This window comes from Vigna umbellata, chromosome 1, assembly GCF_029865625.1.
Source record: "Vigna umbellata cultivar VRB3 chromosome 1, Vumbellata_1.0, whole genome shotgun sequence".
Lineage (NCBI taxonomy): Eukaryota > Viridiplantae > Streptophyta > Magnoliopsida > Fabales > Fabaceae > Vigna > Vigna umbellata.
In genome coordinates this window covers 64,074,018-64,089,466 of record NC_142165.1, presented here as the reverse complement: position 1 = coordinate 64,089,466, position 15,449 = coordinate 64,074,018, and the positions used below count along the sequence as shown (strand labels likewise).

Here is a 15,449-nt window from a genome sequence, read left to right as displayed (position 1 = left end):
AAATAATAATATATAAATTAAAGGGTTAAATATGTTTTTAGTCCCTAAACTATTGGCCGTTTCTGGTTTTCGTCCCTCTTTCAAAGTAAGGTACGATTTGGTCCTCATCCTTTAGAAAAACGTTCGTTTTAGTCCTCAAAATTTTGTTTTTAGTCATCGTTTTAGTCCTCAAAACGTTCGCTTTTTCGACTAAAACGAACGTTTTTTAAAGATTGAGGACCAAATCGTACCTTACTTTGGAAGAGGGACGAAAACCAGAAACGGTCAATAGTTTAGGGACTAAAAACATATTTAACCCTAAATTAAATTAATAATAATTATTTTATTAAATAAAATAAAATTAATTTATAAATAATTAAGCAATAATTTTAAAACAATTAAATAATATTTATATATTAATTTAAAACATAAAAAATTAAAAAATTAAAAACTAAAAAAAAAACTAATTCAACGGATGTCGCCACGTCCGTTAACGGATGTGACACATCTATTTAGTAGATTTATAACAAAATTTTTAATTATTATTTAAATAATAATACATAAATTAAAATTAATAATAATTATTTTATTAAATAAAATAAAATTAATTTATAGATAATTAAGTAATAATTTTAAAATAATTAAATAATATTTATATATTAATTTAAAATAAAAAAATAAAAAAACTAAAAACTAAAAAAAAGAAAAAATTCAACGGATGTCGCCACATCCATTACGGATGTGGCACATCCGTTGAAGAATTTTTTCTTCAACGGATGTTGACATCGTTGAAGAAAAGAGGTGGGAGTGTAGGATATTTTAAAATATAAAGGATAGTTTTGGAATTTAAAAAAAAAAAGTGGTGGTGCAGGGAGCAAAGTGGGGTGGTGTAGGGAGTAACCCTCTTATGCTTTCCTTGGCTAGGTTCTAGATATTTGGGCCTTGATTATTTGATGGGCTTGGGCCCAAGTCTTCCGCTGTCAAGGTTTCCCTTTTTCCCTTTCCCTCTGCCTTTGACCCTATAAAAAGGGCTTGTAAATAGTTTTGGGGTAATAGGTGGTGGGTGACAGGCACCATTCTTAGCTCTAGGAGGGTGACAGATTTCGTGCGAGAGTTCTTTGTGAGAGATTTTGGTTTTCTTAGGGTTTTTACTTGCTTTTCGTAGTATAGATTCTAGATTTGGATTGATCACTTACAGTGGTGACAACCTGTAGTGATTTCAATCGATTGTTTCTTTCGTTCCCTTGCTTCTAGATTAAGCACTCGCGGTGGTGACAGCTCGCGATGGCTTTGATCGCGCCTATATCGGAGCTTGTTCTTGTAATCTTTCTTTTCCTTACAATGCAATTTCATTTACTTTGATTTTCTCTGTTTTGAGTACACTTGCTGGTTTTCGATTTTATGTTACGCAATTTACTTGTTCTTTAGCTAAATTTAGATTTCAATCTGTTTAGTTGCTTTTCATAGTGGTAATCGAATCTGGTGTTGATTTTTAATGCTTTTGTATAATTGAATGGTGGTTTCGTTTCTGATTTGATATTGTTTGTCTTAGCATTTAGATTTTAGATGTTACTTTTAATTTCGCGCACATATTGCTTTTATGATTTGGCATTTGGTTTTATGTACTTTTAAGAACTTTTATGAGTTGATAGAAGATATAGTTGCTTTTAGGAGTTTATTTTATTTGAGAGTAGTTTAGGTTCTGATGATACTTGGTAACACGTAGTAGTTTAGGCATTTTAGTTAGGTTTATTAGGTCAGTTTATACTTCTAAATACTCCATTCCAATTTCCATTCCTTCATTTACATTTAGTAGAACAGATTCAAAAATTTTGCATCCATAATATTTCTTGCATTTTTTTTAGGCATCCATTACTTCATTCTTTCTCTTATATCCATTAGTACAGGATCAACATTATATCATTTCTTTTCTCGCATCTGCCTCTTAGGATTAGCCATTGTTTCCAATTCTTTGTATCATTCTTCATTTCTCATGCATCCAGTAGATTCATATAAATAAGAGCACACATTATTTGTTAAATTTCTTTTCTTCTATATTCAATTTTCTTTTCCCTACCTTGTAGTTAATAAATAGTAAGTAAAATAAAAGGATTTAACTCTACATTTTTAAACTAAATTTTGCTAAGTCCTTGGATTGATCCTTGGTTATCCCTATACTTCATTAGTGGGGAAACTGAGTTTGTACTGTTTTTTGCGCGACGAAATGCAGTTTAACATAAAGCTTTAAATGTCTACAAAGTAGACTAAAGTCTGACTTCCCACTTAAAGGCTACCTTCTCTTCTGAAGTCAACTTCTCTATCTAACTGTCATCATGCAAGAAAAATTATAAATTGATGAAAGCTTGAAAAGAAGACAAGAAGCATAAGATAGTGAACTTGTGAACACCAACAACAAACCCTATTGTGCTCATATATCCTCTGAAGTTGAATATTTTTCTAGAAGAGGAAAACCTTAGCAAATCACAAAATTCCTTGTATTGTTTATACCCTCTCCTTGAGAGTTATCATCTGTACCTTTACTCATAACAATATTTGGTTATAAGTTCTGAAGAGAATTAAAACACTTGGTGTTTAGCTCAAACTGAGTTAAGCAGTCTAGACGTGTTATCTAGGGTTGAACCAAAAGTGGTTAGAATACTTGTACAACAGGAGTGGTTCAACTCAAACTAGTTGTGTTGACTAGGTGAACCAAGAGTGATGAGAATATTCGTTGTAAACTTGGAGAGATAAAACTCGTGTAATATTTTTAAGGATTAGTGGAACCCCTTCATAATTCTTAACTGGTATAAAATCTATGCTTTACTGCTTTGCTCTTTGAAACGTTTTCCATTTGCGTACTCTATAAAAACAAACGTCTAAACATCTTATACAAATTATATCTTTTATAAACCATTAGACTTTGCTTTGCGAAAGGTTTTCAAAAACACAATTGAGCCCCCTCTAGTGTTTTCCTATCATTTCACTTCTTTGTTTGCATTGATACAAAGGAAGCTTTTTCGGAGAGGGTTTGATAGGTGAAGAGTTTTTTAGAGAGAGTGCGAGACTTAGAGAATATGGAACTTCTTTGGCAGGTTATGATTATAGAGGTAGTGGATGAGACACATAGGTTTTGACGATTATATATGAATGGACTCACTTTATTAGGATCTATGTGAAATGTCTATGTTTACATATTGTAAATTCATAGTATCTTTTTGCACATGATCTCTAATGAAATGATGTTTAATTGCAATGTGCTTAGCACGTGAATGCAAAATTAGATTTTTAGATAAGCTAATTACAATTTTACTATCACAACATATTGGAATCTTACTCTTGTTGATGTCGAAGTCTTCTAATTGGTTCTTTACTCAAAGGAGTTGGGAGCAACAACTCATAGTTGAGATGTATTCAACCTCAGCTTTCGAGAGAGCTATTGTTCTTTTTTCTTGCTCATCCAAGATACAAGGTTACCTCCAATGAAGTGACATCCTTCATTGGTGTTCTTCCTTTCAATTTTGTCTCCATTGTAGTTTCCATCACAATGACCTTATAATCTGAAAGTCTCCCTTCCTTTGAAGAAAAGACCAAGATCAGTAGTTCCAATAAGATAATGAAAAATTCGTTTAATAAAAGTCATATGTGATTCCCTAGGGTCTTATTGGAATCTAGCACAAAAGTAGACGCTAAACATGATATCAGACCTAGATGTTGTAAGGTATAAAAGTGAACCTATTAGTTGTCGATAAATGGTGTTGTCCACTTTTGAAGAGCTCTTGTCTAGCCCTATGTTGGTCGCTAGATGCATTGGAATCTTCATCTCCTTTGCTTCATCCAGCTTAAACTTCTTGAGAAGCTCTTTTACATACTTCGTTTGGTGAATGAATATAGCATCTTGCTATTGTCTGATTTGCAGACCTAAGAATAACTTTACCTCTCCCATCATGTTTATTCTGAATTTGTTCTATATTATCTTAGAGAACTCTTTATACATTGATTCATTAGTAACACCAAATATAATATCATTAACATAAATATGAACAATGATAAAATCATTGTTGAGGTTGTTGCGAAACAGAGTTGTATCTACTTTCCCCTTTGAAAAGCCATTTTGAACTAAGAAAGAATTTAAGCATTCATACCAAGCTCTAGGAGCTTGTTTCAAACTATATAGTAATTTTTTTAGTTTAAAAACATGTTTGGGCTTAGTAGAACACTCAAACTCTAGGGTTTGCACAACATAAACTTGTTCTTTGATATCACCATTAAGAAAGGCGCTTCTTACATCCATTGAAATAATTTTATTTTACTAAAGGCAGTAAAAGAGTAAAATTTTAATTGCTTCTAACCTGGCAACAAAAGTATAGGTTTCAGTATAGTCTATGCCTTCTTATTGTGATTAGCCCTTGGCTACGAGCCTTGATTTATTTCTCACAACTTTACCATCTTCATATAACTTGTTTCTAAAGACCCACTTGGCTTTAACGACATGTTTTCCTACAGGAAACACGATGAGATTTCAAACGTCGTTCTTCTTCAAACGTCGTTCTTCTGGAACTGGTCTAACTCCTCCTGCATAGCCTTTACCCACGAGTCATCCTCTAATGCTTTATTAACATTCTATGGTTCTATTTGAGAAATTAGAGGTATAGGTCTTTGTTTACAAAATGCCCTAGTCTTAATATCTTCCTTAAGATTTCCAGTGATCTTTTACAAAAGGATGATTTTTGACTGATAGTCGATGTGATAACAACCTCCTTAGCTAGGTTTGGCATAAACTAGGAGATGTGCATGGAGAGGGTGTTTCCTTGGATGACAAGTACGGAAATGGAGTGGGAAAAGGTCCAAGGTTACATAGCTAGGGTTGGACAAAGTGATACGCTTACGATTTTTGTGTAAATAGTGATAGTGAGGTGTTGTTTGATGGCTCCAATCTTGATCTAGGAACTGTATAGCATTAATTTGGCAGCATAACATTACATTAATCCAAGATGAAAAGCAAGGGTGGAGATAACTCTATTTATAGGCAAAGGGTGTCTCCTTCTAACCCTAAAAAATATCTCCCACTTTGCTCTCATTGGCCAAAAATGAGGTCTTCTAAGGAATGAACAAGTGTCCACAAATAATACGTCGAATTCTATAACGGCTTCGACGTATTATTTGTCAGCCAGAAGCCAAAAAATAACCCCTTTTTAATTCTTTTTTTCTTTTTTCTTTTAAACCACATATAATACGTTGAATTTTGTAGGAGCTTCGACGTATTCTTTGTTAGCCAAAAGTTTCCCCTTTTTAATTTGAGTAGGAGATTGAAAATTCATTCACTTTATCTTAGCGCTCGAGACCCTCTTCTCTTCTCAAACTTTTCTTGAACGAAGTTTGACGACTATCACATGTAATCTTTCTTTCATTTGATACAAATGCATGTTAATTAACTACTTTATGTATAATTTTCGTTGTTTTGATCGATTATTTTCGTGTTCTTGTCCTTCATATGCGCATTCTGCTTTCTCTCTCACTGGTGGAAACACTTTATTCCGACAAACCCACCTTTTGAAGGTTAATTTTCGTTTTCGTTTTCGTTTTGAAGAACTTATTGTTGTTTTTTTGTTGAACTTGTTTGTTGTTGTTATTTGGTTGAACTTGTTTGTTGTTTGTTGTTGATACTATACTACACGTTCATAGTTCATGCTTTATAAAATACCAAAAAACTGAAATTTATTGTTTTTCTGTTTTTTAAGTCTCGTAGAGTTGTAAAAAAGGATTACAATTAATTAAAAACAACAAAAAAATTTCTTAACGTCGAATATTAACAAAATTCGATGTCAATTTGATTAACATCGAATTTTTTAAATTCAACGTCAATTTAACGTCTCCCGATATGACTTCGACCTCAAATTCGACGTGAAAGGCCAAAAAACAACGACGTTATACGATATTTTTGTACTAGTGAATGAAGCGGTAAATAAATAAGCAATAAACAAATAAACAACATTCAAATATTTTATTTAGAATAAAACACTCACAAACATATTACAAGAATGTAAACATGGACTCCTAAGATGAACTCTAAGAATCGGAATCTGGAGAAACTCCCCCTAATTCTAAATTATCCTAACTTCTGGTGACACCCCCTAAGTACATGCTCTTAGATGCTGATGTGTCTACGCTTTCTTCTTCTTTTTGTCCCCCTTATTTGATAAACATCAAAATAGACGTAGAAGAGAAAGGACATCACAACCCGACAAATGGGATTGGTCAACATTAAATCATATTAATCCTGAGGAGTAACATGAAAATGCGACCTGGAAGAGAATGGTCGGATCATGATGCAAGGGAGGAAAGAAAGAATGATGTTGTGAGGTGGGAAGAGGTGGTGGAGGTATGGTGGAAGAACTATGTGCAAAAGGCAGATAAGTTTTGAGAATAGGAGTAGGAGAGGAAGTTGGATTATCATGTATATCTTCTTCGGGTGAACGGATTAGATGACAATAACGGTCAGGAGGTTTGGAAGAAGGTTTCATTGGCTTGGAATATTGAAGATTGGGTGACTCAGGAGTTGTGGAGAGCATGATGGTGAGATATGAATTAGGGTTGAGGACAATGTGTTGAGAAGATGAGAAGAGAAGCTCGTTTAAATAGAAGAAAAAGTTAGTAATGGGCGATTGATCAGTCTCGTCCGTTTAATGAGGTTAGTACGGAAATATTCTAAAGAGATTTATATCTCTTTGAATACTAAGAAGATTTTAAGAGGAGTGTTAATCAACAGCGGATAAGAGTGAGAAACAATGAATTTCAGAGATTTGGAGAATTTCGAGGAGAAGATAGGGATTGTACAGATAGGAGGGTGGCTTGATTAACATGCAAAAGATATGGGTGATAGGAGAGAGGGTTTGGGCTGAGGAAGTCTAAGGCAACTTCTAGAGATGGGCTCAGTACATAGACACACCTAATGTAAGAATGCAGTTTGTCTTATAGACGATTTGTCTTAGACGATAAACAGAATGACGTCTTTTGGACTATGTGTCTTAGACGATTGACTCTCTAGACTCTTATGTGAACCCTAGATGACACACTTTAACATATTTGAATCAAAGATTCATTCAACGTTTCTCATAGCAATAAGGGTTATTAGACGGTTAAGTTTATCTTCAACTAATGGCTTAGTGAAGATGTCAGCAAGCTTATCTTTTGTGTTTACATACTGTAAGTCCACAGTACCCTTGTTAACATGATCATGTATGAAGTGATGCTTAACCTTAATATGCTTAGCGTGTGAATGCAATGTTGAATTTTTACACAAACTAATTGTAGTATTATTATCATAAAAGATAGGAATTGTACCTTGATTGTGATTGTAGTCTTCGAGTTGATTCCTGATCTATAGTAGTTGAGAGCAGCAATGTGTAGCCAACACATATACAACTTCAGCAGTTGATAATGCAATTGTGTTCTACTTCTTGCTCAGCCATGATACTATATTTCCTCCAACGTTGTCTCTAGCAAAATCAACATCACAATATCCTTCAAGATCAAAACTCTCACTCTTCTTGTAGCATAAACCAAGAGATGTTGTTCCTTTTAGACAACGAAATATGTGTTTGACAACACTGAGATGAGTTTCTCTAGGATCATATTGAAATCTTGCACAAAGACAAACATTGAACATAATGTCAGGTCTAAATGCTGTGAGTTACAAAAGTGAACGTATCATTTGACGATAAAGGGTATTGTCCACTTTTGTTGAGCTTTCATCTAGCCATAGGCTAGTTGTTGAATACATTGGAGTCTTCATCTCCTTGGCATCATCCATTTTAAACTTTTTGAGCAACTCCTTTATATAATTTGTTTGATTTATATAAATTACATCGTCTTCCTACTTGATTTGTAGTCCAAGAAAGAATTTTAGCTCGCCCATCATTCTCATCTCAAATTCTTCTTGCATCATTTTCTAGAAGTCTTGGCATAACTTTTCATCAGTAGCACCAAAGATAATGTCATCAACATCTTTCTAAATGACTATGAAGCTTTGATTGACATTCTTCCTGAAGAGCGTGGTGTCTACTTGACCTCTTGTGAAACCATTCCTTATAAGGAAGAGACTTAACCTTTCATACCAAGCTCTGAGAGCTTGTTTTAGTCCATATAAGGCTTTGTTAAGTCTGAAGAGGTGTGTAGGATTAGCTTTGCACTCAAACCCTAGGGGTGGCTCTACGTACACTTCTTCGTTATTGTTGCTGTTTAAGAATGCATTATTGACATCCATTTGATAAAGCTTGATTTTCTTGAACGCTGCAAATGATAAGAGTATGTGAATGACTTATAATCTTATTATAGGAGCATATGTTTCTGTGTTGTCAATTCCTTCCTATTGAGAGGAATTTTGGTTCTGTTAGCCTTAACATGGCTAAAAAGGCTTGCTTAACACATATATTCAATCTTTCACAAACATGATAATTGAAGAAGACCTATGGGGTGTTACAAATGAGGAGCATTGGTGTCTTGAAGATGTTATGGTTTTGATGATGCTACAAGATGAAGAACTTAAAGACTCTAGTTGTAAATTAATTAAAAGCATTTATGTAGAATAAATTGTAATAGGAATAATTTTGTTGATGTAAACACTTAGAAGTTTTTCTGTCTTTAGAAAGCTTGCGCAGATAATCGATTATCACAAGCTTAGTTGGAAAACCATTGTTCACGCAAATAATTTATTATTGCTCGGAATAATCGATTATTCTAGTCTGAATCAGTATTGCCCAAGTCTCACAGATAATCGATTATTCCTCAGGATAATCGATTATCACATTTTGAAAACCCCATAACGGACACGAATAATCAATTATCACTTGCAGTAATCGATTATCATTGGCAGTTGAGAGCTGTCTTTTTAAATTCTGACCTCTGGGCTATACATACTCTTTTCAAACTCTTAGTAAAGCATCTATGCCATTTGAGAATATAGTTTTTGTGTGAGGAAGTTCTCAAGTATAGTGTTGCTCAAGTCAAGTCTTGTGAATAGGAGAAGTTCGCGCTTAGTGAGTCTAAGGTCGGAGTGCACTAATTAAACTCTAGCACCATGCACCTATTATACTTACCTAATTCAAAATGGTAAAATAGGGTAAATCATATGTATGTAAGTTTAACCATAAAGTTGAACTCACAGCAATGACATCCTTCAATTCTCACTCTAAGTATTTTTCTCTATATGAGTCAAACACTTCGTTGAGTCATTATAGTTTTAATACAAGTCATTCCATCAATACACTTCATACGTTACTCAATTAATTGCATCTTAGCCTTGGAGATTTCTATCTCTTACTTAGAACCCTTATAATAAAAAATAAAACTCATATAACATAATCAAATTAATGTAAAGAACACAACAGGGTAGCACCCAATGACATCATCATGACTCCCAATGCTAACAACTCTAATGGCCACTAATTTCAAAAATCCTAGTGTCTATCGACAGTTCCAAGCACCTAGCGCCAACAACCCTTGATGCTCTATGTTAAGATGGTGTCGAGTGGTCTCATCACACAACCCAGCGCTGAGACCATTAGAGCTTATTGTATAGTGGGTTCCAACTACATTGGAATGGCGCCCGATGGTGTAGGAATGGCACCCGACACAACCTCCATCAGAGCTCTCTAACTTGAGATTTACGAACCAGCCCATGATGTGTGATGCCCAACAGTGCATCAACATAAATATATAACTTAATTTTTCTATATCAAGATACTTCAATTAAGTTGTCTACTCCTGTTCTTTTTATACTAAAACATTATTTATAACTCAAATAATCTCATTTAAACAAAAACTTTGTAGTATCACGATATAAAGAAATCTCAACATACAAAGATTCATAAAATTACACAATCAATTCATCATTCTGTACAATAATAAATTTGACATAGCAAAATTAAACAGTTTATCAGAGCTATTAAGCATAACATTATTTCTAACTTTTCTTACCTTGAGGTTGAACACCTACAACTCTACAATTTCTTCCTCATATTTCACTCGTCAAGTGATTCTATTTATATAATAATAACCTCAAATGAGTGATATGATTTTACTACAAAATCACCAATATTTAGAAACCAAAATAGAAAAGGATGGAATCAAATGTAGTTTTCCAAACTCGACAGAAAAAAAAATCAATTTTTTTAAAAAAATAAAATAAAAAAAGAACTTATTCTAATTGATAAAAGATGAATATGAGAATTTAGAAAGGATCGAGGAAAAAGGCCTTTTAAAGAGATCGACAATTTTTTTTAAAATCTATTTAATAAAACCTAATTATATTTTAACCTTATATTGATAAAAATAATACATATATCATTTATTAAATCTTCTCTAGTCTTATAAATATCCATTTCGTATGTCTTCCAAGTTAGAAGGGGATAAAGTATATCAAACATATGCATATTGAAATTAACTATAAAAGAAACGTTATCACCTTTACAGATTAATTAATATAGATGGAGAAAATAATCCTGATTTTGCTGGCAAGGTCTAATTTGCGTTTTATTTATGTCTTTCTTCACCATTTTCGCATGACGCTTAGATAAGAAAATTAAGATTGGGTTATTTCCCTTCATTTTATGTACTGTCTCCTCTTTCTTCGTAACTTTTTTATTTAGAAGGATGATATATTTTTAAGGAAGCACTAATAATATATAGCTTCATCATGCTTTTTAGAATTTTATTTATTTTACAAATATGTTCCAAGATATTTTAAAAATAATAAGGTATTAAATAAATTATAAAATTTTGATAAATATATTTAAGTTGTTCAGTAATGTTTCTTAATTTAAAAAGAAAAAAACAGGTAGACAGGTGCATTATTAATCTTAAAAAGAGGGGTATGAAAAATAAAGAAATAATTGAGTCCTGTTTCCCAAGTTTGATAACTTGTTAAGAAACCAGCAATTTAAAAATGCGCTCTCTCACGGGCAATTCACCGTTTCCTCTGATTCTCCCGGTGGAGACCTTTCTTCGCTTCATCCAACGGCTCAGAGTTTCCTTAAGATGCCACGCGTCAGTAGACTTTGCAGATTGCATTTGATCCCACGCAACAGAGTATGCAGGTGTGTTCTCGAAGCGATTCCTTTGCTGAGAATGAAGGAAGAAGGTATTAGGTAGGTAGGTGAATTTAAGAAGCTCACTCCTACCCTACTAAGATACGCTTATAGGGGGTAGAGGATCCGCAACAGAACACAGATGACTAATCTGCTAATACAAACAGAAGAACCCTCTGAGAGTCAAACCCCGCTTCTAATTTCAATTCAACATCAACAACAAGCAGAGCAAAATGGGGATACCAATACTAATAGCAATAGTAATGATAATAAGGAGAACGATGATGGTGACGATGACAGAGAGAATGATGATGACCATGAGGTGGAGGAGGAGAGTGAAGTGGAGGAGAGCTTGGCGCGGTTGGAGTGGTTTCTGACGCTGTTAGGGTTCAACCAGCACTCGGTGTTGACTTTGGTGGTTTCGTGGAGCGTGTTTGCGGCGGTTGGAGTGGCGGCGCCACTTGTGGCGCTGTCCATGTGTAAGTGCGTGGAGTGCGATAGGTATGAGATTCAGAGCTTTGAAATGGTGATCGTGGCGTTTCAGGCGACTCTCGCCGCCGTATCCTTGATCTGTCTCTCTCACAACCTCCGCAAGTACGGTCTCCGCAGGTTCCTCTTCGTCGACCGCTACTCCGGAAAGATGCATTGCTTTCACCGCGACTATGTCGCTCAGATTTCGGTCGGTTTCCTTTTTCTTTGCTAGCTCCAGCGATAATTGCTCTGTTTCTCCTCTACTTTACTTGCGTGCTTGATGGTTTATTTGATACGAGTTTGTGGTGATAAACTTTGTTTTTTTTATTGTATTTGGCGTGGTCATTGATTTTGCTCGAAACCAGAATTTGTTGCTCTTTGTTCTATTATTATTATTATTATTATTGAGCATTTGCTTTATTTTAGAACTTTTCAAAATGAAAGGAGTCAAATCGTTGAATGTTATCTTGTATTGTTTCGGTTCTTCCTTGTTCGTTTGTACAAACATGTTATTATTCCTTATTATTCTTCCATTCCTCATCAAGCAGATCTAAAATGTTTATTTTATTTTATTTTTAATTTTTTTAGAATAGATAATGAACGACTTACACAGTTTCATAGTTTTTTTTCAATCAAAATAGAGTTTCACTTCAGGAATTTGTATAATAAAAGATCATTGATCATTAAATGCCAACATAGATTACTTCTGGAATTTTTATGATGAAAGATTGATTAAATGTTAACATAGATTTCCCAAGTGAAACTTCCAATTTTATTGGAGAACACAAGGCTAGTTTACTACGATATCTTCTGTAGAAACTACCTTACAAAGTGATACTATGCGATTTCTGATTAATTCGTAGGGTCAAATTTTATGCATATTAAACTTTGCTTTTCCTGTAAATAGGGATCTATGCGCTTGCTTTTTCTGTGGGTTTTGCCATGTTTCCTTCTGAAGACCGCTCGAGAAATCATTCGCATTTTCTATGTTCAACATGGGTCCTGGTTGCTTTCATTCGCTATTCTATCAGCTTTGATTATATCCTGGACTTATATGAGTACAATTTCTCTGTCAGCCTGCATTTTATTTCACTTGGTCTGCAGTTTGCAAGTGATCCATTTTGATGATTATGGGAAACTCTTGCAAAGGGAAAGTGATGTTTTAGTTTTTATGGAAGAGCACATTCGGTTGCGTTATCATCTCTCCAAAATAAGTCATAGGTTCCGAATCTATCTGCTTCTGGAGTTCTTGGTTGTCACAGCTAGCCAGGTTGTGACGCTTTTGCAGGTCACTGGTTATGGTGAGATGCTTACATTCATTAATGGTGGAGACTTTGCTGTAAGTTCTGATCTAAGTTCAAAGTGTTTATGCATTTAGATTCAATGAACTAGTTTCTTTCATTTTACCATTCATTTTGTTCTTTTTTTCGTTCTTTTTTCTTTCAGGTATCCACACTTGTTCAGGTGGTGGGCATCATCATTTGTTTGCATGCCGCAACAAGAATTTCTCATAGAGCTCAAGGCATTGTTTCCCTTGCAAGCAGGTGGCATGCAATGCTAACATGCACATCTTCTGATGCACCACAATTGAGGAGCTCTGCTAGTGCTGGGACATTGGAGGCTGCAAACCATTTGAATGCTATACATTTAGACTATTCTGAAAGTGATCTAGAGTCAATGGATTATGCTGGAATGTTTTCTAATACCCAATGGACTTCTTATGTGTCTTCACATCACAAGAGACAAGCTTTTGGTATGTATTTCCTGTCTGTAAAGAGATCAATTTTACATTTTTTTCTCGTTCGTGATAAAAAAATAAAACGTTTATAAAAACATCATATTATCATATATGCTTCCTTGGTGGCTCTATCTTATAATTTCTTATAATTTCGTCTTACACGGGGACATAAAATAATCTGATAATGTTACACTAAATGCTGTGAAGGGTATAGGAGTCTTGCCTTGGAAGGCCAAATTGAGATGAGATAATACTTCAACGACAGATAATTAAAATCAGAACTTGGATCCAAGGAAATTTTATGTTAGAGTGTAGTTTTCTGGTTTTACTAAGTTTTGTGATTAAATATATTGTGAAAGCTGTGTTTATCTTGTACATCAAGGCATACTGAAAATATTTGGTCCAGTGAAAGAGGTATCTAACATTGTCTAAGAGAAGGAAAAACGTATCTCTGCTAATTTTCTCTAAAGGTTATATCTGATCGATAATCATTTGCATTATTATCTCTTGTGTTCACGAACCAATATTAGCTTAAAATGGCTGCCTACATTTATTATGATACATCTGATTAGATTAGCAAATTAGCTTTTTTAGAATCATCTCCCATATGTGCAATAAACTTGCCATCTCTAGAAAATATTGAAAGCCTAAAGGTTCAATTTGCATATGTGGATTACTATTACTAGGCCATTTCGTTGTCGTCATAATAATTACCACATAAATCACTATTTTTGCAAATGTGAATTTTCTCATTTTGTGAGATTAGTGTACTGAATTTTCTGTTTCATATATGCATGACTTTATTTAATATATCATGGCAGCATGCTAAATCACACACACAACTTGTATATAACTACTTTTGGAATTTATTTTCAAGTTGAGAAATCTTGTTCTTTCTGATGAACCAGAGCTGTGAGCTTGTTTTGTGTCCACCAGGAGGATTTCATGCTTATTGTTTTCTTCAAATATGCAGTGATGTATTTGCAGACAAATCCAGGAGGAATAACAATATTTGGATGGACAGTGGATCGGTCTCTAGTCAACACGATATTTTTCCTTGAATTAAGTCTGGTTACCTTTGTTCTTGGTCAGACGCTAATCTAAGGATAATATTTGCAACTGACCAAAGAAGCCTTTCGTTTTAGGTCTTTCAGGTTATGATTTTCATTTTGATTGAAAGCCCTCAACTAATAGCCATAATTCTTCCTGGGGACCAAGGATACTGAATTTATATGCTGTGCCAGGAGAAATTATTACATGACCTGAGATACCAGTTTCAAATGATCACCATGTAGCAAAAAACATGGGTTTTTAAGTCTCGTAAATTGACAAACTCGGTTACACATCACATAAAGATTAGCTGGGACTATTGACGCTTGGAGTTCTAATAATTACTTCTGTTTCAGAATGTTGCATGCACACAGCAAAGAAGCAGACCCTTGATCATGAGATTTCTGGTGTCGCTGTCAAATATGCCCTTTGGCCTCTTCCCCAATTCCCAGCAACGCAAATTTCATCTCCAAATTCTGTTCGTGATTCTTATTCCTCCCTTACGCGTTTGTTTGATCTTGTAACTGATTAATTAGCACAATAGGCAAGCAAACAACTTTTCCTTAAATTCAACATACTTGGGCTCATCGAAGCAGTCTTTCTCATTGTTTTGATTCTTAAATATAGGTGTGCACCATCTCATTTGAAATGGAAGGATGATATTTGTAGAAGAGTCTCCCCTTTCTCTGGACATTTGTGGCTCTTATAAGTGCGTTCTTTGGTTGAATGCGTGTAACTTTTGCTCTTACACTAAGGGTCAATGCGCTGTGTGCGCAAGTCTTGGTGGACAGTGATATGTTGTAATAATGTTAGATTATTGCAAAAGAAAAATTTAGTGCTATCAGAACTAACAAGTGACTTGTTTTTATCCATATGAACCTTATTCATGGGATCTCCAATCACAAAGGTTGGGTTACCATCACTTGTTTGTTTGCCAGTGGCTTAAGTCCCATTCCCCTCGATGTTTCTAAGATCATATTTCTTCCCAAGGGTTTTGTCATAGGATCTGCTAGATTCCGTTCTGACTTCACATATGAGAGGTTAAACTTTGTCGTTGAAATTCTATGTGGTGAAAGAATTTTAGCTTAAACAAAGTTTTTAATGATTTTTCATATCCCTTACGGGTG

The 15,449-nt window shown here is 34.3% G+C and overlaps 1 protein-coding gene across 3 annotated transcripts; it reads left to right on the top strand.

The window, feature by feature from the left end:
- The first annotated feature begins 10,837 nt into the window (after positions 1-10,837).
- On the top strand, positions 10,838-15,169 carry LOC124838057 (zinc finger CONSTANS-like protein (DUF3537)). Of its 3 annotated transcripts, XR_015783422.1 has the most exons (5): positions 10,841-11,742; positions 12,442-12,873; positions 12,981-13,287; positions 14,246-14,426; positions 14,679-14,813. XR_015783422.1 is itself a non-coding variant. In XM_088104047.1 (4 exons), exons 1-4 carry the CDS (start codon positions 11,206-11,208, stop codon positions 14,852-14,854), a joined length of 1,452 nt encoding a protein of 483 aa, XP_087960173.1. In that variant the 5' UTR covers positions 10,838-11,205; the 3' UTR covers positions 14,855-15,169. The 3 variants fall into 3 exon arrangements, 2 of the variants coding, with proteins under 2 accessions (XP_087960173.1, XP_047169518.1); XM_088104047.1 differs by lacking the exon at positions 14,246-14,426 and having other exon boundaries at positions 10,838-11,742; positions 14,679-15,169; XM_047313562.2 differs by having other exon boundaries at positions 10,843-11,742; positions 14,246-14,682.
- Positions 15,170-15,449: the final 280 nt, after the last annotated feature.